Source organism: Canis lupus, chromosome 27 (genome assembly GCF_011100685.1).
Source record: "Canis lupus familiaris isolate Mischka breed German Shepherd chromosome 27, alternate assembly UU_Cfam_GSD_1.0, whole genome shotgun sequence".
NCBI lineage: Eukaryota > Metazoa > Chordata > Mammalia > Carnivora > Canidae > Canis > Canis lupus.
Genome location: NC_049248.1, coordinates 17639733 through 17664977, shown reverse-complemented (window position 1 = coordinate 17664977; position 25245 = coordinate 17639733). Strand labels below are relative to the sequence as shown.

Below are 25245 nucleotides of genomic sequence, written 5' to 3'. Positions count from 1 at the left end.
ATTCTCTTTTTGTATTTATTTCATTCATATGTATATACTGTAAATACTATATATTTCTTGTATTTGCATCTGCCCTTACTCTTTTGATTAGTTTAACTACTGCATTCTTTGTTGTTTACTTTTAGCTTCCAGATTTATTTATTCTATTTTCTGTGTTCTAAGTCATTAATCTCTCCTCGAATCTTTTTTTCTTTTTCTTTCTTTTTCTTTTTCTTTTTCTTTCTTTCTTTCTTTCTTCTTTCTTTCTTTCTTTCTTCTTTCTTTCTTTCTTCTTTCTTCTTTCTTCTTTCTTTCTTTCTTCTTTCTCTTTTTTGTATGTCTTTGGTTTGTTTTATGGTCTTATTCCAATTATTCCAATTTTTGAGAATTGCTTTATCTTCTCTGATGGTATAGCTATTCTTTAGAAATTTTGCAGTTTTGTTTTTTAAGCCCTTTTGGCCCAAGAGTTGTTCAAGAGAGCTGCCGTTTTTAAATTAAATCTCTAAATAAGAATCTTACAGCTTTCTTAATTTTTAAAATTAATTTCTCACTTTATTTTCTCATGATTAGAAAATGTGTCTGTACTATTTCTACTTTTTAGGATTAATTGAAATTATCTTTGTGACCTAATATATAACCCATTTTCATGATAAAGAGTTTGATATATCAAATTGATAAATTTTGTCTTATTAATTTTACTATTTAGTTTTCTATATATCTACTTTTTTCACTGTCTTTCATAAATCAAAAGAAGTAAATTAGAATATCCTATTACCAGTCTGTTGTGTATTTTTCCTTAAATGTTCCATAATTTCTGCTTTATATATGTTGCTGTCATATAATTGAGTATATATACAACCTATATATATACAACCTTTATATATACAACCTATATATATATATGCACACACACGTATATATATGCTTATATCTTTATTGAGAATTGTACTTATTATAAAGTTGCATCCTTTTTTAATTCAATGTTTCTTGGCCTAAATGCCACCTTTTCTTTATTAAGACTGTGACTTCTGGTTTCCATGTCTTTGCATTTGCCTAATATACCTGTGCTTGGAGCTTAATTTTCAATTCCTTTTTTTAAAGATTTTATTTATTTATTTGAGAGAGAGAGAGAGAGAGAGAGAGAGAGAGAACAATCAGGGAAACAGCAGAGGGAGAGGGAGAAGCAGACTGAGCAGGGAGCCCTATGTGGGGCTTGATCTTAGGACCCCTGGAATCATGACTTAAGCAGAAGGCAGATGCTTTAACAAATTGAGCCACTCAGGCGCCCCTAATTTTCAATTTTTAAAAATCATTTTGTCTTAGGTGTGTTTTTACATAAAGCATAGAGTTATGATTTTTACTTTTCTCCAATCAGAATTTTTTTCTTTATGTATGAGTTAAGTCCAGTTATACTTATCAATAGATTATCAATTATCAATAGATTCATTTCTCTTTGTTCTTATTGTTTTATGTTATTAAAGAAACACATTTTTGTTTTTATGATTTTTAAAGAAAGTCTTTTGCTAAGGAATTTGTTTTCATTTTTATGTACTTGTGATACTTAGAAAAAGCTTTTACTTTTGTTCTAGTGGTTACTTTTATTTAATATTCTTAGACTTTTATTTTTTTGACAATATTTGTTTCCTGATAGAAACAGAGATAAAATTAATAAATGCATAATCTTTTGCACTCTGCTTTCATCTACCATTCAATTATATTCAATGTTGTGATCTTAGTGTTTCTCTAACACTAATATTACATGTTGTTTTTTATTGCCTAACTTGTTAGATTTTAGCAATATCCTTTGATACCCAGCTATTAGAAATGAAGTCATTAGAGAAAGTCTTCTAACTCTCATCTTCTTTTCATCTTTTTTTGTCCACATCAGCCACAAGTAAAAGCCTAAAATAATTTTCTAATTGCAAACATGATATTATATGATATAACACAGTAAAATGTACAATATTTTAAAGCTTTCAATTTTCAGAAACAACTTAATGTAAGTTTTTATTTCTAAGTATTTACTTCCCTTTCTGTCCTTCCATATAATTACAATTTACATTGAAAACCTGGGTAATATACTTCAACCAACCTATAGATAATTAATCTGGGCTCTGCTAGAGCAAGTAGTATAACATTAACTAGAGAGACTCTGCCTTGGAGACTCTGGCTTCAAGTTCCCTTTTAAATTAGCATCTCCAATTAGAAATAGTGATGTGAGGTAATGATTGAAAGCTCTGGTTTGTAACCATTTGTAATTATCAATGGCATTCAAACGCTTGTTGATTCATCCTCTTAACCCTGACAACTGTTATCTTTGATCACTCCATTACCTATGTTATTGTCTCTATACTTTGACAAAAATCTATCTTACATGTCAGTGTTGTGTACAGGTTGAGGATGGATAATTTTATATTTTTATTATATTAATATAGGCTATATTAATATAGCCTTGGGACCTATATTAATTTGAAGGGACTGGAGAGGATCATGTTAGCAGAGAGTTAAAGAATATACAAGATAAAATCCAGCAACTTTCTGGGTAGTGCTTTGGTTGAATGTGGTTGAGTCTATAATCTTAAATGTGATAATGCATAGATTTTTTTTCTAGGTGATACTTCAAGAGAATTGTAGTGATGGGGAGGCAGTGAATTCCTTGTGTCAGGGCACTGCCATAGGAAATAATCAGTGTAGGGGGAGTAGCATGGTTAGGGATTTTAGTTTCTTCTCTCTCTTTTGTCCTTTTCATGAACAAAGCTACCATGACAAGCTACCATGGTAGAGAATATAAATGTGTCTTCCATTGTTTTTTTCCATTATCAATCATTTGTTCAGTAATTATTTATAGAGAATCTAGAGTAGGCTAGACACTGTGTTAAGCCCTGGGGGTACAATGGTGAACAATATAGACATGGATTATGTCTTCACGGATTTCTAGCCTACAAAGAAACACACAAGCCATAAACATGACTGCAATAATTTTGAAGAAAAAACATTTTAGGAGTATATAGCAAAGACAAATAAGATGAGAGCTGAAGGATCAAAAAAAAAAAAAAAAACAAAAAAACATGATGAAGAAGGTAGAAAGGTAGAATAGGAGTAAAGTGGTCCAGGCAGAGAAGGTGCATCTGTTAAGTGCTGAGGTGTTTGTCTTAGTTGAGGAACTGGAAAAAACACAAGAATCAAGATAAAGAAGGGCCTGATATTAAGGCTGGAAAGGGAAATTGGGGGATGCCAGATTCTGCTGGGATACCATCATGAGGAATTTGGTCTTTATTCCATGGGTAGGGGTAGCTTTATGATTTCTGAGGCTCAGTGATATGAAAATGCAAAATGAAAATGCAGGGTTCCTTTTACAAAAATTATTAAGAATTTCAAGATAGTGACAGCTGAATATTAATCCAAGTGCAGGACCTTTCTAAGCACAGTGCCTAGTGTGACTGCACAGGTTACAAGCCCATTACATTGGCCCAACCTAACGGTAATGAGAAGCCAAGGAAAAAGTGTGAATTAGAGAAGAGTGATGATTGGACTGGCACTTTAAAAAGATAAATTTTTATATTGTTCTACCAAGGCATGGTTAGTTGGTGAGTAAAGGCAAAGGAATATTACTATTTCCCAGAGCCAAGATTACAAAGTATTACCAATATGATCTTTACAAGTCATGTGTCTAGATACAGTTATCTAGAATACCCTCAATTTGTTACTAGAAGTAGTAAATATGGTAAATTCTGAGATTTTTGCTTAAGGTCATCCTATGTCAACCAATATTTTGATACACTTAAATTATTTTGTCCTCTAATCATTTAATAACATAAGCAGAAAGTTTCACCTGACAAGAATAGTGCTTAAAATACAATTCTTTCCTGTTATGAACATGACGAAAAGTATGAAGAATTTGTAATTACGGAACAGAAAATAATTTAAAGAATACAAGAAGGACTAACTTTCTGCTAATCCTTGTTTGATGTAATGATTTGCATATTCTGCTTAGGTGTGTTCTGTTTTATTTACTTATTTATTTATTTTTAAAGATCTTATTTATTTATTCATAAGAGACACACACACAGAGAGAAAGAGAGAGAGAGAGAGGTACAGACGCAGGCAGAGGGAGAAGCAGGGAGTCTGATGTGGGACTCGATCCTGGGGCCTCCAGGATCACACCCTGGGCTGAAGGCAACGCTAAACCGCTGAGCCACCTGGGCTGCCCTGTTCTGTTGTTTTAAAACAATAGGCTATATTTCATATGCAGCCAAATATTGAGACTCAAATCTTGTGTCCATCATTCTACCAAAATGTCTTGCATATTGTAGGATGTAGTAAGAAATAAGTGAATGAGAAAAAAATTCAGATAACCATTTTATTTTTTACAATAATAATCCTAATTTGGCAATGAAATTTTATTACAAATGCTTAAAATTGATGGGATTCGAAGAGAGTCCCTACCAGTCTAGGAGAGATGTTAGAAAAGTTAATAAGAATTAACACACATCTGGCAGAGAATAGGGTGGATAATTGTGCTGGGCTAGTTTGGGATTCAGGTAATAAAAAGAAGACTTCATGAGGAAGGTAGAGTAATTACTGAGCTTTAAAAGATAAGAGTGAAACTGCTAGATAATTCATAATCACTACTATCGCCTAATATTTATTTTTGTTGCTTCCTAAGATGTTGAGTAAACTAGAAGACTTACCTGCAGGGGAAAACAGGAACTTTGTCTCTGACATGCAATTCCACCTCAATGCACAATTAATTAAAATGAGTTAATAGTGCGACATCATGTAGTTATTATAATTAGACAAATGTATGGCAGTTTAATTTAATTTGAATATATTCTAAGGGGTTAAAAAGCTTTGAAAATAGAAAAGATCCTTTAAAAAAAAGAAAAAGAAAAGACCCTTAAAGCTTATTCTTTAAAAAGATTTTAATTTGAAAGTTGAAAAAAATATAGTTGTGATATTTTTTGCACCATTATATTGAAACTCAAAAATTGTACATAATAATACTGATAAAATTACTTGCCTAGGTCCAGAAGGGATGACTCTTCAATTGTTTGTTGCACAGGCTCAGAGAGGAAAAAACTAAGCACACAATCACTCTGAAAAATAGACAAAGGATAATATTTCTTCATGTCTTAGATTTATTTATTGCTCCTATTCACTGGTGGGTGATGTACCCCTAATTAATATGACTGGTGTCCTTATAAAAAGGGGAAATTTAGACACAGATATTCATGTAGGAAAGACAATGTGAAGAGACACAGGCAGATGATGATCTTTTATAAGTCAGGGAGAGAGGCCTGGAATAAATTCCTCCATCACAGCCATCGTAAGGAACCAACCTTTTCCACACCTTGATTTCAGATTCCAAAAATGTGAGACAATGTATTTCTGTTGTTTAAATCACCCAGTGTGGTACTTGGTTATGGTAACCCGAGCTAACTAAGATAGCACCCAGTGGTGATCCCTTCATCTATGCCCTAGACTCTATTCCTTCCTCCTCAAGAACCTTGTGGAATATCTCAATCTATACTTTAGTACCATCATCTTCTTCCTTTCTTCGTCATCAGCATAAAGTAGTCTCTCCATTTTAATAATTAGCAAACAGAAGAGACAAACCACATAAGGTATACTCACACATAAATAATACCCTTTCAAATGCCCCTTTCAAATCCTGTGTTATTCCCCCCCATGTCGACAAAACTTATGGGAAGAGTTGCCAACATTCATGCTGGTTCCAGTTCTTCAATTTCTACTGATTTTATGATGTACAACACACAGGTTTTTGCCACTGATTGGCCTCCAAAAATGTTACCATTATTTTAAACAACTTTTTCTGTTTGAATGTATTTTTTTTTCAAATCTATTGGGGATTTTCTTGGCCTTTATATAGCTGTTCCATTTTTAGTGAAAAACTCTCTTTCATTTGCTTTTATGATACTAAGTTCTCCCAGTTTTGCTTTCATTTGTTCACCTCTTCTCTTTGAACTGTTTTTCAGGCCTTTTTTTTTTGGGTTATAATTTAAGTTCTACTGTTCCTCACTTTCAGGCTATCTCTCTCATTACTGACCCATTCTTTCTGGGTGATGTTATCCCTTTTGGTGGCTCTTATAATGATGCACAAATCTGAACCTTTATCCCAGATCTATCTCCTGAGCCTCACCCCTCTATACCAAAATACCTATTTGTTGGCTTCCTTAACTGTTTAAAAGACAATTAAAACCAAAAGTGCACCAATAAATGGATTTTCTTTGCCCTCAAATTGCTACTTCTCCCTATGTACAGGCTCAAAAAAGGTGTATCTTTTTAGCCTGTCTGTTCTCCCTTATCGCACACATAATATTTATTGCTAAGTCCTATTGATTTTAATTCCTAAATACCTCAACTATCCATTTCTTCCTTCCAGGTATGCTTCTGACTTCTAGCATCACTACTTCTCACCTAAATTACATCAGCGTTCCCAATCCTTATCATGTTACCCTTTAATCCAATCTATTCTCCACTTAATTGTCTAACTGATCTTTCAAAATAAAAATCTAACACTTAACTGCTTAAAACATGTCAGCGGCTCCCCACTGCTCTTAAGAAATAGTTCAACTGCTTCACAAGGCTTGGACAACCTTTCTTGGCTGGGATCTTGTTCATTTCCCCTCTTCATCTCTCACTATTTCTCTTCCAGTGCTTTATGCTTAACTATGTTGAATTATATTTATTTCCTCAAGTGTGTTATGCTCTCTCACTAACTTGTCTTCCTACACATTCCGTTATCTCTCTTTTCTACTCCTATCCACCCATTTGCCCACGGCTTATCACATGCTTTCTTTTCTACTCTTTTAGCCTAGACAGTAAGATAATAAGAGTAGGTATTGCCATTTACTCACTCAGATGTAATACAATATTTTTGCTCAACAGATATTTCTTAACTGAGATCTGTCTTTAGATATAGAATACACTGCAAATATTCTTATCTTTGTAGCAGTTTTATGCATCATAGTAAATTAATTACCAATTTTGATCTCTATGTATTGATCTCTTGTGAACTTGCTTAATAAGAATTTATCCTCAAGAAATGTATCCATATTCAGGATGCTGACCAAACCAAGTTTTTTTTTTTTCTTTGAAAGCTTGAAGTCAAACTTCAGACTGTGCAGAATTTGTTGAGGAAAATTTGACCTTCTTTTGGCCTTTTGACAACTAGTCAATTATTCTTCTCTGGTGACATTTTGGCCTCACCACCCAATGGCTATTAAACTTCAATAGTAGGCAGAATATCTTCCCAATTACTGTCTGAAATGTCACCACTAGCTAATTATTCCCTTGTGTTTACACTGTCATATCCTTGAAATCCTCATTTGTAATTCTGGTGTGGGTGACATACTAAATACTGATTCCTTATTGTAATAAGATTGTTTTCATCCTCGAGAAGAAACACGACTCCGTGTCAATGCAGGCAGAAATCAATAAAAGAGATAAAGAAGATAAGAAAAGTAACGTTGCTGGATCTCAAAATAATTGATTTTAAAATTTTCTCAGACTTGACTTTACTCATATGCATGCCTCCCACTGCTTTTTCACACAACACCACTGAGTAGTTTTAGTTACAGAAATTTCAGCAACTACAACTGTTCTTACTGATAACATAAATCAATGTTCTCAGTTGGGTTTGTATCGACTCCCAAGCAATGTGGCTACATTTAGCTGTATAAGTTGTACACTGAACAACTCTACGGGTGCCATTTTTACATGGACTACAAGTATAATCCTACTTAGCAGTGTTTGTATCGACTCCCAAGCAATGTGGCTACATTTAGCTGTATAAGTTGTACACTGAACAACTCTACGGGTGCCATTTTTACATGGACTACAAGTATAATCCTACTTAGCAGTGTTGCCCATTGCCCAGGGCTGGCAGATATAGGAAATAAAAACAGGATATCCATGCAATATTTGCAATGTACTTATTCTAAAAAATATGTATTTGTTTGTCTCAAACTCAAATTTAACCAGGTGGCCTGCATTTTATCTCACTACTTTACAATATGAAATGTCTAGAAAATGTGTGAGCACACTTTTGGTTGCCTCAGAGGATACAATTGGCAGTTAATGGGCAAGGTCATTTGTCCTAAATGTCCTGCAATACACCTAGGATATTCTCACATGAGGACTGTTGCTTTTCTGCTTAATTCTTCAACAGGTATTAGTTTCCCAGGTTAAAAAAATAAATAAAAAATAAATTTAAAAAAGCACAAACCTCTGATTTTGATTACTTTATTCCATAAGTGAGAAAACTGAATACTATATAGTATAAGTGATTCACTGATTGAAATTAGTACCAAAAGAAAAAAAAAAGGTCCCCAAAACAAAGACTGGTAGAGTGTAGTCAGTAAGCCCAGGCCCACCTGTATTACCACTGCTAAAGGCCTATAGATGTGAAGAATGCATATGGGGGACAGATAGGAAATGTGGCCAGAGCTTTGTAGGAGTCCTAGAGCATGCTAGCTCTACACAAGCTTGAAACTACTGTAGCCTGTTGATGAATTTTAAGCAGACAAGCAGATATTTTTTAGAAAGAGGACTGGGCAGCATTGTGGAGGAAAGAAAAAACAGTGGCCAGTTTTGGAGAATATTATCAGCAAAACTGCTCAATATATTGTATTTTCTGAGCATTCCATTCTGTTTCCTACTAAATCTCTAAAATTGCATTTGTGTTCTTTCCCATTCCCTTTATAACCTTGGTCCTGGTTGTGAGGTAGCTATCCTCCTTGCATCTCCTTGGTCTTCTAACTTCCATTCATTCTTATTTTCTAAAAATACACTGCCTTGAAGATTATATCTGCTGACTATACTGCCATCCCAGCTTTCTGTTGCACTTATCTACTGATCTCTTGGTCCTTCACCTTCCTCTGTTGAACATTTTCCACCTTGAATATTGTCATTGTTTTCAATAGTACTTGTCATAATTCATGCTTATTATAATATTCACAGAAATTATCCTTCCCTATTGTACATTCTTTGTTTTTGAACTCTTTTCATCCATTGATCTCATTCTGCATCCCATCAGCCACTCCTGTTCCCTTAATCTTGTCTTGATCAGTGAAGAAACCTCTTCCATTATCTTGATTTTTAGCTGCCTAGTCTACCATCACCATCTTCTTCCTTTCCAGCTCATTCCCTCTAGTTATACAACTCAAACAATCTGTTGACTCTAAGACCTTTTTATTGGCCTTAACTCCTTTCATATTCTTCTGTCCTTTTTTGGCCAATTTGGATCCCATGGTTGATACTAATAACTCTGTTGCATATTTCTTTCAACTGTTTTGGCCCTTTCTCCTTTTATTATACTATATACTTGTCAAAAAAAGAAAAACCCAACTTGGGTTATTCTCTGCCAACTCTGCAACTGTAGCAGGCCTGCTGAATGTTCCTGGAGAAAAGTGCTAAACCACACTTACTGGTCTTACTATCACCTAATGCCCACTACCCTCAAGTTGGTGTTTAAGATTTTCTGGCGAGTCTGTACATGTCACGAGTCCATTTATCCTTCTACTAATCTATAGGTTTATTTAATACCTTATCCTTATTCCTCAACATGCTAACACACTTTCCTCCTCTTTTAGTCTTCTCAAGGCTGTCTTCTTGTTAACAGAAAAAATAGAAACAGCAAAGAATTTCTGCGAGCTCCCACCAACTCATCTATCATCTTACCTTACTTCTGCCCTTTCTTCTATTACATGGGAGGACTGTCTGTGCTTTAATGTAAGACTGATTTGGGCACTAGATCCCATGCCCTGTTTTCTACTCAAGGTCAACATTTTGGTCTCTGGCTAAGTTCTCATTTCTCTCATCATCAATTTTTGCTTCTTTAATTGATCTTCCTAGCAGCATACATATATGCTGTAACTTATTTCAATAAACAAAATTCCTTACCTACATTTCCCTGTACACTGTCTTATTCCTGTTCATCCTTAGAGAAAAGCACCTTCAACAATATTTTACTTTCTATCCCAAATTCCTTCATAATCTCTTTTGAACCTATCTTAATCAGGGTTTTGTTCCTAACACTCCCATCAAACTGCTCTTGTTAGGTTCACAAATGACACCCATTTTGCCAAATCCAGTGGCCAATTGCCAAATTTTGACCTATCAGTAGGACTTGAAACGGCTGTTTTTTTCCTTCTTTGAAATAGATTTTTCTCTTGGGTTCTGGGCATAAAATCCTTCTGGTCTCCAACAGGTTGCTTTTTCTCAGCCTCTCTTGATGGTTCTCTCTCATCTTCTCAAATTTTAAAACTGGTGTGTTGCATAGTCAGTCTTCTTCAGGTATATATATATATTTTTTTTTCACTCTAATTTCATCCAATCTCATGGCTTTAAAAACCAATTACTTGCTGACAACCCCAATATTTCTATTCCAGCCTCTCTTTTTCCCTCAACTCAAGACATCCAATTTACCATTTAACATCTCTGATTAGAAATTTCATGTGGAGGGGTGCTTGGGTAGCTGGCAGTTAAGTATCTGCTTTTGGCTCAGGTAATGATCCCAGAGCCCTGGGATCAAGTCCTGCATCAGGCTCCCTGCTCAGTGGGGAGACTACTTCTCCTTCTCCCTTTGTCCCTTCCCCTGTTCATGTTTGCTCTCACTATCACTCTCTCGCTCTCACTATCACTCTCTCTCTCAAATAAATAAAATCTTTTAACAAAAAGAAATCTCCTATGGAACTCAAACTTAGTGTGTTTTGATTTAAACTCCTGTTTGCCCCCACTCTCCACTGCTCCTAGTTTTCTTCATCACAGCAAATATTTAATCAATACAAGCTTGTATGGACATAACGGTGGGTTTAATGTCACTTATCCTGACTGGTTAGTGCCCTAACACTTGTTAAATATTTGGAACATCCTTCCTATGTGGAATGATATATACTTAGTGAATAAATTATTAAAAGGTTGGTATTTGTTCAGGGACTCTAAAGTTACTGGTTTTTGATATATCAATGGTTCAGGTAAATGCATTAGGCTATATTAAATGCTTTATGGGGTTATATATATATATGTATATATATGACGTTCATCTAATAAGGGGTTTTAAAAGTCTAATAATGTACTTTAAAGTTAGAAATGCAGTCAATAAAGAACAAATTTGAAAGCCAATTGAACAATTTTAAAATTAAAATCTGTATCAGCTTATTTTTTGGTTAAGTTCAGAGCTCTAATTAATATAGTGTTTACCAATTATATTATTAAGCCATTTGCAATTTAAAATGATTGATTTTTGAGGTCGATCAATTCAAAGTTGCTCAAAACTTTAGTGTTTTTCTTATGTCATATGAACATATTCTTGCTCTCAAAGACTACAGAGACAAAGTATTTGCAAGCATCAGAAGTAATGTAATATAACGCTGAGAACAATTTTTCTTTCTTTAAAATAACACATTAAGAATTTCCATTTATTAACTGGCCAGCCAACATCTAAAATTGGCTGCAAGATTTAGTTTCAGTGAGTTAAAACAATAAGCTAAATCTATCTCTCTCAAACACTGAAAGTCTCTAAAAATGTGAATTTAAAAATGAATTCCCATAAGAGTTTTAAATCAAAGTTGAACAGTAATTGTATTTTATTGCCTTTTTCATAAAGCAGCTTGTCAGAATGTCCAGTCTTTAATGTAGTTCAACCCACTATATTTGTATTAGAGCTACATAGAATGATACTATGAAGAACGGTGAACTTCTAAAGAATCTTTCATAATTCTGATTCTAAAATGTCATCAGTGGGATCCCTGGGTGGCGCAGCGGTTTGGCGCCTGCCTTTGGCCCAGGGCGCGATCCTGGAGACCCGGGATCGAATCCCACGTCAGGCTCCCGGTGCATGGAGCCTGCTTCTCCCTCTGCCTGTGTCTCTGCCTCATTCTCTCTCTCTCTCTGTGACTGTCACAAATAAATAAAAATTTAAAAAAAAATAAAATAAAATAAAATGTCATCAGTATTTCACTAGACTCTGAAAAATAATCTTGGTTTTACTGATGGTACACATATGACATTTATCCTGCCTGCAGTGTTATCTCAGCCAGCTCTAAATAGGAAAAGAGCAATGTAGTGACAAATGTAGCAATTAACATCTGGGTTTAGCAAGGAGGGAACAAGAAACATATGTTCATTATTAAGCTAGGATTTACCCATTTGGATTTATTTTGACATTTGATTTCTGCTTAAAAAAATAACATTGCTTAAACCATAAGTGATATTATTTCTTATTTTAAGAGGCTTTTAGAAATTAACAGCAACATTACAAAGAGCTAGACATGACAATTAATATGGCTTTAAAATTTTAAAAAAACAACAGCTGTTTATATATCTCAGCTGAATCAAATGTGGGTACATGTGTGTTTAGGTACTGTAATCATTTGCTATAACTTTTATTTTATGTTTATATTGTTTTTTATAAAGATCTTATTTAGTTTGCAACAAAATTCCACCAAAACAGAGCAAAATTTAAGGCAAGAAATTCCTGTTACCACAACTATTGTTTGCTTGTGGAATGAAATTACATTGAAAGAAAAGAAGTTTCTATTAGCTTGAGAGAAGAAAGTAAAGCTAAACAAACAAAAGCCAGATAGATATAGGACTAGGATGTCTAAACTGATGCTTCCAACTTCATTAGAAGAGATAATGGGGTACTATGTAATTATAGTTTTCATTTATGTCTATTTTCTTTTATCAACAGATTACATGTATGTGTGAGAGAGAAAGAGGCAGACAGATAGACATGGTCTCAGAGATTTACAGAAATCCCTCTATCTGGGTTGCTCTTGTGTCTTTAGACTAAAGCCCCAGAGATGTCTTTCCCATCTAAACTTAGATACCTGATACTGGACTTTTTATCTCATTTCCTTGACAAAAAGCAAGACTGCTTAGAATCGCAAATGACCCTAGAAGGGAATGTAACAGTTGATTTTATCAAGATAAAGTTGTCCCGTTTTATATTCCAGCTGCATCTTCTACTTCCTTTCTCCCCTTTTTCCATTTACTATCATATATTTCCTAATGCTCATGTCTGTATTTATCACCATATTATAAACTCATTGAGAATAAAGTTTATATGGCATTAGTCGAATCTCTCCAATTTGTTCTCTACAACCAATTCAAGCTCTTAATCTAGAGTGTTAATACATAGTAATGTTATAGTTTACATGCCCAATAAAAATTTAAAAATCTTTACTAAGTTATATATGTGATATAAAATATTTTGGTTATAAATAAATGTACTAAATGTACTTTAATAATAAATATACTAATGTAACTAAAAAAGTATGAGTTTTAGTGTATAAGCATAGCAGGATTATTTGCCTTTGCTACACTGCAAATGACAAGCAGCTATGAAGGAATAAAACTGTTTTTTTGTGGGTTTTTAGATTTATTTATTTGAGAGAGAATGATACATATCTCTATATATATGATCTCTCTCTCTCTATATATATATATATGTATATATATATATATAGAGAGAGATAGAACAAGTGGTAGGGAGGGGTAGAGGGAGAGAGAGTCTTAAGCAGACTCCGCACTGAGAGAGGAGCCTCATATGGGGTTCAATCTCACACAGATGAAATAAAATTTCTTATTTTATTAGAAAAGGAAAGGAAACGTGTGCGCATAAAAATTTCCTCTAAGTCATTCACATCATTAAAATAATTAAAATATTCAAGTTACATTTATGACTTTATAGATTTTGATGTCTGTGTGGATAACTTTGTTGTTATGTAGATAACTTACACAGATAACTTTTGGTGTTTATGTAGATAACTATGTTTACAGAGAAAAACTGTATCAATAATACAAAATTAAAAAAAAATCTCAACATGACTTAACTTTGAAATGATTTATGTGATTTCTAGGCCAAAAATGTTTTATTTAGTTGATCTTAAAAATAAATTTTCATTTCCAGAACATAAAAAAATAACTGAATCAGAGAAGTGTCCACCAACATATGGAGACCCATAAAGCTTTCACCGTGATGAATCCATTTGAAGATAATTGAAAACTGACCACATTATGCATTATGCACAAAGAACCTGAATGATTAGGCAGGTCACACTGCTTATTAATGCTAATCAGCATCTGATGATAGCCCTGTCAAATTATTATTGTTCTATTACCATGTAATCCACATAATGAGTATTATATCAAGACCCATAAAGTTCCTTAGGAATAAGGGGGAAAAATCCAAATGAAAAAAGTTATGAAAGTCTTTATGTGGCCACTGGCACTTATCACCATAGACAACTGACAAAGACTATAAGCTCCTTAGAGTACTAACTTAGCTTTCGACATTCTAGGATAGAATTTCTTAAATCTGCCTGAGCATCTAAATCACAAGTGATACCTAGATACAGTAGTGTTTCAAAGTGGCTAGTGTCCACATGTAATTTTTGTTGATTTGATTTTTATTAATATAGCATAACCTTACTTATTTTGTAGGACAGACATGACAACTAATGAATAGATATAGGATTTACATCTCAGGAAGGTATTTTAATGTACTCATTGTACAAAATTCAATTAAATTATTAGGGGAGGTGTTACTTTGGGAGAAGGCACGCCTATAATATTGGCTTCCTTTTGTATGAGATAAATCGGATTCTCCTTTTTGGAAGTCCAGTGTTAGAAGATGGCTGACTTATTCTCACTTGGAGCATTTCCAGGATCTGTGATTTTACAATAGTGCCTCATGTTTGATGATATAAATACCTTCTTTTCTTTCTCTTCCTTTTATTTTTCTCATTCAACTCTCAGACCTTAATTCCACCAAGAAAAAAAGTATGGTGCCTGAAATTTGCTTAGCCTTCCTTTTCCTAAATACTGACCAACAGAGATTAAAAACAACACAAAGCAAAATAGAAACATCTCTTCCTGGGGGTATCTATAGTAGCACTTTAGTAAGCACATTAGCAAAGGTGAACATGATGAAACCTGTGAGCTACATATTTGGTGGTTTTGTTCATCTATGCATATGCACTGATTGTGATGGGCAACAATATTCACTGAGCCTTGCTATGTTAAGCTGCACTTTTGCAAGTCTTCCCTACTTGTTATGGGTGACTCCTTTGCTTTCCCCTCTCATAACAGTCCTCTGTTAGCACTTCTATATGAACTTATCCTGTGAGCAGCTACATTTAAGAATTCCCTAATGAAAGCCTGCTGCCATATGAAAACAGATCTCAGTATTTGTCTTATTCACACTAGGGCCAGAAATCATAAGCCTCTCCACTTTGCACTTACTTGTCTCTGCCTAAACAAGCTAAAGCCTGGCACCTTCCATGGTTACTAGATATTTTGTCAGTTTATCCGGAAAAGGCATTGCCTTTAAAACAGCTTTAGTATAACCAATGAGGCAGCCTCTGGAGGTCATACAAAGATGACAATCCCATCCACTATCCCCTCAGCATTTTCCGTTATAGACACCTGCCATATCCATGAGGTCCTTTGACTATAGTGTAAGTTAATGGACATGGCCTTCAGAGAATGTCAGAGTAAGGAAAGGACATTAAGATGTCAACATTCTAAAAGGAAGCACCTGGCTAGCTCAATTGGTAGATCATGTGACCCTTGAGTTCAAGTCCCATGTTGGGCATAAAGTTTATTTAAAAAGATGTCAACATTCTATATTCTTAAATATACAAAAAGCACTTGAAATCCAATGAAATAAATTAAGTTGCTTTGATCCTATAGGGCAGAAGTCTCTGCTATACCTTATTTCCCATTACTTACTGATTTAAGACATAAAACCAAATATATTCAAAAGATTGGATACAATTTATATTGAATATGCAAGGACAATAGTCTAAATTCATGCATATGTAATATATCTACACTTAACCATTTATTATAGTATAGCCTTACTATCATCTAATACTGTTTTCAATAATTATTTTACATCTTTGTTTTAGTTTCCTTATCATATAGTTCTATTTCCATGATGAACACACACTGTTTACTTCTTTCTCTTTGATAACAGACCTATTAAAAATGTGCTTTGAGCAGTCTTTCTGAAAGGTACAATCATGACTCAGTGCACTCTTAATGCTCATTCTTTATAAGCATGACCAGGTAGTATTCCAGGGCTTGGTACTAGGTAACCAGTGGAATCTGTCTCTAAGTTAGCAGCTAGTAGGACTCCCAACATTATTCTCTAGCAAACCAGAAGTCTCTATCATGTGGTTCATGTGGGATTATATGCTGGGGTGAGGAAAAATATCAAAATTACATTAATTTTTATTTTGTAACATCATCCAAATTTTCAATTTTTCTACAACTGTTATTTATTTATTATTTTTTCAGATTCCAAACATTCTCTTATTATGTGTTTGATCCAGAGGAGAAACTAAGTGTGGGTGGGGGAGGGGAGGGGAGGGACCACTTTGCCTGGAAGTCCCATCTTTTTTTTTTTTTTTTACAAATTTTAAAACATTTATTACTTATTAGGTAGTATTTTCTGTGTAAAACATAAATGAATAACATATTCTGGAACCATGAGCTAATTTCTTAAAAAATCTGAAATTTGTAGGATAGAAGAATAAAATAAGAGACCACTACTAGGTACTTTTCAGATGCAAATTTCCAATCTTTTAGGTTTTGAAAAGCAATATAAACCCTATGGTTAGTATATGCTAATGATTCTGTTATTCATTTAAAATATCTATTAAATATTGATAAGTTTCTAATTGTGCTATATACATGGGTAAAAATTGAATGAATATAGTCATTGAGTTCTTTAAGCCTCAAAACAAGAGAAAAGCATATAACTATAGTTGATGCTGTGTCTTTAGAGTTCCCTTTATCTGGCACAACTTTCTCCCAATTTCTATTTACTAACTCCTATTTGCCCTTTAAAAATAACTTGAATGTCCTACTCTCTGAGATGTCTTCTCTAACTCACTTGGAATTGAGTTAAATATACCTATATAAGTGCTCAGCCACTTGTCCTTTGATACCAAACAGCATCTCCAGCTGAGTCTACCAGCCTGGAAATAATAGTGTAGCAGAACCTCCTTGAGTCCACATTTACTGAAAGTCAATAATACAATAAAATACATGAGTATCTACTCTATTGAAGGCCGAATGTCTGACCATCTCCAAACTGAAATAAAAGGGAAAGAAGTAAAAAAAAAAAAAAAAAAAAAGTGTGAAGTAATTTTTCTTAAACAATAGTGTGCATTGGAATGTCTTGCAAGGCTTGTTAAAATATAGACTGCTGGGCCTCATCTCCAAAATTTCTGATATTGGGTCCCTGGCTGGCTTAGTCAATAGAGCATGAGACTCTTGATCCCAGGGTCATGAATCTGAGCTCCATTCTGGGTAGAGAGATTCCTAAAAATAAAAAATAAACTAAAAAAATAATCAATGACCAAAATTTCTGATTTAGTCTGTCTAGGAAGCGGTAAAAAATTTTTGTTCCTCTAAATTTGCAAGTGAGATTCCTAGCACAATCCAGAAACTGTGTTTGAGAACAACTGAACAACTAGTCTTAGAAAATAGGAATTCAAAAGTTTTACCTCTTGCTCCTGACTATATGGAATCTAATGTAGTCATTATTGACAATTTGGTTTTTGTTTTTTTTTCCCTAATAGCCATAAGACCCTTATTGCTGAATTGTGGGATTTTCTTCTGTTAAGTGAGTCTATTAATCATCAAACCACAATATTACTCAATTGGGAAGTATAGCAGTAAGCTAATATCCTAAATCACTGAGCCTACAGTTGAGACAGAATTTTTAATACATTCATTAATCCACTGTATTTTCCAATTCCAGTAAGGTTTTCTTAATATACACTGATTTACTCTATGACACAGCATGTTATTTTAAAAAATTCAAACCATGGCTGTACAAGTAGTCTCATCTAATGTCTTTCCCAAGCTACAAGCAGAGAAGAAAGATTGTTGAAGTAACAGCTGAGAAAAACAGGATTCTTTGACCCTTTATTGAGTCCCAGTTGTGGGATCTAGTGCAGTTCTCCTATTATAATGCCTGTGACTTACTGAAGCTTTTATCTGCATTACAGCATGATATTATGTACTGTATACATAGTATAACCCACATGCTTCTGGCATTTAATTAAGACTGCAGAAGGGTCTGTTAATGTCCAAACCAAGGCTGTGCTAAGAGAGACACCTGGATGGGGGAGGAGAACCATATGCATACTAGGGGCTATTATTATAAGTGCTTCTGTCAATCATTCACAACTCCATAAACAATGGGCATTTTATTAATTAGCATCTCGAATGTCAGAGATAGATTTTTAAAATAAAAATGGTAGCTTGTTGGCCAGCATAATAAATATTAAAAATGGGCTCCCATTGGCAACATTAAAGTTATTCCAGATATGTGGATTACTTAAAAATATTCCATAAATAGTTTCTATTTTTTAAAAGGCAAAAAACCCTTAGAGGCTTGCCCTCTATACCCTTAGTGATAGTGTTCTAGATAAATCCCTAAAGGGTCTTATATCTGTCCTAGAACTCTGGAGGATTCTATTAGTTTGGTACTTGCCTCTGAAACCTTTTGTACAAATGGTGATATGAACACCTAATAGTAAAGAGAGCTAGTGCTCCCTTGAACATTCAAGATGAGTTGTAACATCTGTATGCACGTATAGCTTATATACATAGATGTGGGTATATGGGGCGGGGGGATCTAAGAAAGCTTTTTTTTACTCGTATGAGAGAGAGGAGCAGAATTGGGGTCTGTTATTTCTTTTCAATTTTCTACGCTATTTTCATAATCACTGGTGAGTACTAAATACTTCACCAAGAAATTCTTAAATATTTTTTTCAGATGGGAAGTGTCAATAGACCTAGGCCCTCCAAAATGGCTACCTATGAGAGAAAAGGTATATTTGAGCATAGGATGGGGGTTAGGAGACAGAATGGTAGATAACTCTGAAAGCTGAAGGGTGGTATGGTTGAAATTGCAGGTCTAGACTCTTATTTTTGATGATAGTAGATTAAGTCATTTAGTGCAAACCTCCTGCTGAGGATAATTGGATTACTACTCAATTTGTTTCTTAAACTTTGCTTGGAAGCATCAGAGAGATAACAAGATAGTGAAGAATTACCAGGCAAGGATCTGGGGCAAGAATTTGGAGATGTGAACTGGGGTTTTGGCACTACTTGTTTTTTGTTGTGGGTGTTTATTGATATAGGTTGAGGCAGTGGAAGGGCTGAGAGATTGAGCTGTACTTTTGACCACTTTGCAGAGATAAGAGGAAAGGAAATGAAATTCAAAGCTGCCAACTAGGCTTTTGGTGAATCTGCCTTATTTTGGGTTTAGATTCAAAATGGCTACATCTAAGGAACAAAGATCAGCTAGAAATAGACTCTCATAAACGCTACAGCTTGGGTTTGAAAAATGTGAATCCCTGCAATTGAATGTCAGCAATCAATCCTAGATTGTTAATGTCCTCAGATATTACAGTTCTTTAGGCTAATATAACGACAACATAGGCCTCCAATTATTTCTGCAAAGGACATTGCAGTACAATATCTGGCCACAATAAAAAGGAAAATAACCAGGCTTACAAAGGAATAAGACTGAATGATTAAAGATGGGTAGAAACCCTAGACAATAGAAATATATATGCAGTGGGCCCCCATATTGAAGTGTGTAGAAAGATATAAAAATAACTATGCTTAGGAGCACCTGGGTGGTTCAGTCAGTTGAACATCCCACTCTTGATTTCAGCTCAGGTCATGATCTCAGGGTCCTAGGATCAAGTGCCATGTCTGATTCCCAACTCAGCAGAAAGTCTGCTTGAGATTCTCATCTCTTTCTCTCTCCCTCTTTGTCTGCCCTTCCACTCTTCTCTTTCAAATAAATAAATCTTAAAAAAAAGTTTATTATTTTCAAAGAAATAAAAAAAGGAGAGATTTTCAGCAAAGAACCAGAAACTGAAAAAAGGAAATTCTAAAACTGAAAAATAATTGAAATTAATAATTCAAAGGATGGATCTAATGGTACATTAAACACAGATTAGTAGAGAAGAAGTAACGCAGAAGATAAGTCAGAAGAAAATATTGAGAATAAGTTTGGAGAACAAAGGGATAAGAAATATTGGAGTGGAGGTATGAGACATGGAAGATACAGCACGAAGGATCAACTTATATGTGATTATAGCTTCAGAAAAAACAAAGAGAGAAGAAAAATATTAACAATATTTGAAGCAATAATGACAGAACTTTCCAAAACTGATGAATAACATCAGGGAAGAAATTTCAGAAGAGCTAACAAGCATGATAAATAGAAACAAACTTCTATCTGAGCAATTAAAATTGTGAAAGCCAACAGTAAAAAGAGAAGCTTTAAAAGTTGATAAAAAATAAAGAAAAAAATAGTTTAAAAGAAAGAACAATTATAATAGGTGGATTTTAAACAGAATCAGGGGAAGCTAAAAGACAGTGAACTGATAGCTTTAAAGATTTCAAAATAATCATTGCTATCCAAATACTATAGTTAGTTAAACTGTCTTCTGAATGTAGACAAAAACTTTTCAAATACAAATTCAGATTTTTCTATTAGCAAATTCATATTAAAGGAAATAATAACTGGTGTTCGTCAGGTATAGGGGAAAGCAATGTCACATATAAAATCAGAGTTATAGCAATAGAAATGAGATATAAGGGTAATATTAAACATACTGATTGTATAAAACAATGATAAGTACTTATTACATTTATGGGATACATTATTAGTATAACATATAAAACTCAAGTGGGTTAAATAGACTTAATCCATGATCATGGGAAAATCATAGTAAACATTCATAAATATTTTAGAAGAATGATAAAGAATATCATATGTAAAAATCTATGGGGTGCAATTAAATCTTGATTGGGAGGGGAGATTTAGAATTTTAAATGTGAGGACAGGTTGAAAATAAACAAATAATTATTTGAGAATGTAATAAATAGAACAACAAATTATAACCAAAGGAAGCAGAAGAAAGGAAATAATAAAAATCAAATGAAATAGAAAAATAATACAATAGAGACAATAACTCCCACATTTCATTCTTTGCAAAGACTGGTAAAATTCATAATCCTCTGGAAAGACTGACTAGGAAATGACATATGTAAGGAATAGAAAACACCTTTTCAGATTCTATAAATGTTAAAAAGATTGTGAGAAGATGCTTTGAATAATTTTATGCCAATAAATAAGCACAAATTTCTAGAGAGCTATAACTTAGACCCAGGAAGAAATAGAAAATGTGGATTGTCCTATAATTCTTAAATAAATTCAATCTCCGGACCTAAATGGCTTTCCAAATTAAAGAAATAAAACCAATTTTATACAAACTCTTCTAGAGAAAATAAGAAAAACAAGAAGTCTTTGCAACTAATATTATGAGGCCAGCATACCCTCCATTCTAAACTGGTAAGGGCATTATAAGATAGAATATCTTTGTCATAAATAAAGGTGAAAATGAATGCTAAAGAAATTGTTAAATTCAGCAATACATAAAAAGGATAATACATTAGACCATGTAGGTTTTATCCTGGTAATGCAAATTTGTTTAAAATCAGAAAATCTATCAGTGCAACTCACCACACTAATGGAATAAAGGAGAAAAAACATTTATTATTAGGTAATCATTGATCAGTGCAATAGAGTCAGAAAAAAATTTGATAAATTAAATTTTCTGTATTGTCAAAACTTTTACAACAGAAAGAAACTTTCTTAAAATAACAAAGGGTACCCACAAAAACCTGTGTACTAAATGAGAAACTTGAGACAATTCTTCCCTGAATCTAAGAATAACACAAGCATGTCTGCCATCATCATTTGGAGTCTATGGAGTACAAAATAGCCAGAAAAAGAAATATAAAATATAAATATTGTAAAGAAAAGTAAAACTTCTGCTACTTACAGACGATATGATAAGCAGAATATTTTAAAAACACAATTAAATCATTAAAATTAAAAGTGAAGTTAGTAAGTTCGTTGAGAAAATCTCAATATACAAAATCAGTTGTATATATATACTAGTAAAAGAAAAAGAAACACAAAAATTTTAAAAAGGTACCATAATATATCAAGTAAAATAAAGTGCTTTTAAGATCTCTATGCATATAACAATATACTTATTGAGAAAAAAAACTTTTTAAGGTTTAAATAAGTACATGAAAATGGATTGGAAGATATTAAGCTTCATTTTCAACTAAAATCCCAGTTGGCTTTTGCATGGAATTAACAAGAAAAATTTGAAATTTTTTGGGTGCCTGTATGGCTCAGTTGGTTAAGAAGTTGCATTTTGGCTCAGGTCATGATCTCTGGGTCCCAGTATCAAGTCCCGCATTGCATTGGGCTCCCTGCTCAGCTTCTCTCTCTCTCTCTCTCTCTCTCTGCCCCCCCCCGCCCTTCTTCCCCCCATTAGTTCTCTCTCTCTCAAATAAATAAAATCTTTTTTTTAAAGAAAAATTTAAATTTACATGGAAATGCAGAAGTCCACGAAGAGACAAAATATTCTTTAAGTATAAGGGTAAAATGGGTGCCTTTGGCTCAGGTCATGATCCTGGAATCCTGGGATCAAGTCCCGCATCGGGCTCCCAGCAAGGAGCCTGCCTCTTCCTCTGCCTGTGTCTCTGCTTCTCTGTGTCTCTCATGAATACATAAATAAAATCTTAAAAAAAAAAAGAAAAAGAATAAAGATAAAATAGGAGAACTTACTCTGTTAGATTTCAGACTTATTATAAAGCTACAATAATTAAGACTGTTGGCACAAGGGTAGACAAAGAGATTAGTGGCATAGAAAAAAGAGGCCTGAAGTAGACACATACCTAGATGGATATTTAAATTATCACAAAGGTGGCACAGCAGAATAACAAGAAAAGGAAAGTCTTTTAAATAGAATTGGAACAATTCAAAATCTACATGAAAAAAAAAATAAGATGACTTTTATTTCATGCCATGCTCTAAAAGGTCTATTCTAGATAGATTGTAGGCTTAAATGTGAAAAGCAAAACAACAAAACTTCTAGAAGATAATACAGGAAACTGTCTTTATGACATTGAGGTAGGGCATGTTCTAATGTAAGAAAATATCAATACATTTTACTATATTAAAATGAAGAGTTTTTGTTTATCAGAACACATAATAAAAAGAACAAGGGGACAAAACATAGAGTGAAAGAAAATCATTACAACATATTTAATTAACAAAGAACTTCTATCCACAATATATGAAAAGTACTATAAATCAGTAAGAGGATGTCATATAATTTAATAGAAAAAGGGCAAGAGACATAAACTGGCACTTCACCAAACAGAATATCCAAATGGCCAAACAACATACGAAAAGATATTCCAGCTCATTAGTAGTTAGGAAAATACAGACTAAAATGCAGTGAGATGTACCCTCACCAGAATAGCTAAAATTAGAAAGAGTTGGCAACACCAAGTATAGACAAGGTTCTGGGAAATGGTAACACTATTCATTACAAGTAGGAGAGTAACTTGGTCATTGTCTATAATGTTGAAAATAAGCATATCTAGGGCAGCCTGGGGCGGGGGCTCAGCAGTTTAGTGCCACCTTCAGCCCAGGGCCTGATCCTGGAGACCCGGGATCAAGTTCCACGTCGGGCTCCCCGCATGGAGGCTGCTTCTCCCTCTGCCTGTGTCTCTACCTCTCTCTGTCTCTGTATCTCTCATGAATAAATAAATGAAATCTTAAAAAAAAGAAAATAAGCGTATCTTAAAATCCAGAAATTCTGTTCATAAGTGAATGAAATCCATGGGCATGAAGAGACATACAAGTAAAAGAATATTCATAGCAGTATTATTTGTAATAATCCCAACTTGGAAGCGTTCCAAATGTCTATGTAGAGAGGATTCTACAAATTGCAATACATTCATGTAACAGAATGCTATAGAACAATGAAAATCCATGTAACTTGGATGTGGTCTATCCCTGTGTTGCTGGTTTAAACAATCATTTTGTCACTGTCTCTCAGTCCTGGGGTTTGGCTGAGCTCACCTATGGTATTCTTGCTTGAGGTCTCTAATAAATAGTTATTTGGTGATTGGAGCTGGAGTCATCATCCACTCAAAATACATGATGTTGATGTTAGCTGTTGGCTGGAACCTCAGCTGGGCTCTGGCAGAGTGGTATCCCTTGGGCATCTCTCTATTTGATCTCTCTATAATTGTTTCTCCATGTGGTGGACCCAAGGGAGCTCAACTTATTATAGGGCAGCTGGAGGTGCCCATAGTGAATATCCTGAGAGAAACTGGCAGAAAGAAGCCCCTTGGCTTTTTTCTAACTTGAAAGCCATGCAGTGCACTTCTACCAAATGTTTTGTAGACTCTCCTAGATACATGATGTACAATTTAAAAAGCTAAAAATTGAAAAGAACATAGCTCCAGTCTAGTAAGGAGGCCAGGATCTGGAATAATAGGTTATTGAGAAAAATATCAATGTATCTGGGATAATAGTATTGTTTTTATTTTCTCACTACCCTCTAAGGTTTAGCTCTAGCTCTTGACAACCTGGCCCTGACCTCCTTGGTGGTTTTAGTCTTCCTTTCATAGATATCTCACAAGAATGCTGAGATTCAACTGAATTGTGTTCTTGCACTTTTTCATGTTATCTCTGTGACAGAATAATGGCCCTCCAAAGATGTTCACCTTCTAATCCCCAGAGCTTGTGAACATGTTACCTTCCCTGGCAAAAGGGGTTTTGCAGATAAAATACTGAAGCATCCTGAAATGGTGAGATTACCCTGGATTATTCAGATAGGCCTAGTGTAAACACAAGGAGAGTCAGAGTAAGAATCTGAGAAGGAGATGTGGTGACAGAAGCGGAGGTCAGAGTGTGCAATTGCTGGAAAGGGCACAATCCAAGGGATGCAGGAAATATTTAGAAATTGAAAAGGCAAAGAAATGAATTTTTTTCCTCTACTATCTCCAGAAAGATCCAATCTACCAACACCTTGAGTTTGGTCCCTTAAGACCCATTATCTGACCTTTAGAACTGAAAGAAAATAGACTTGTGTTGTTTTAAACTGCCAAATTTGTGGTAATTTATCACAAAAGCAATAGAATCTAATGATATCTCTCCTCCTCCACCTTCTTTTCACTTTTGACATTTATAGGAAATTGTTTGGTTCTACTTGAAATACTTCCCTAGGCCAATGCTTTTTAAAATCCTACCTGGTGGTGATGCCTGGGTGGCTCAGCGGTTGAGCATCTGTTTTTTGCTCAGGGTGTGATCCTGGAGTTCCT

General features: G+C 34.2%; 1 protein-coding gene across 6 annotated transcripts in view; it reads right to left on the bottom strand.

Moving 5' to 3' along the window:
- The window catches only part of PIK3C2G (phosphatidylinositol-4-phosphate 3-kinase catalytic subunit type 2 gamma), a 365888-nt gene that overhangs the window by 47748 nt on the left and 292895 nt on the right, over positions 1–25245 (bottom strand). For 4 of the 6 annotated variants that reach the window (XM_038576933.1, XM_038576932.1, XM_038576931.1 and 1 more), the window contains one exon: positions 5000–5075. The exons of the other annotated variants lie outside the window; for them this stretch is intronic. In XM_038576933.1, coding sequence (XP_038432861.1) covers positions 5000–5075 — 76 coding nt within the window. The remainder of the gene's footprint in view (positions 1–4999; positions 5076–25245) is intronic. 6 annotated transcript variants of the gene reach the window in all.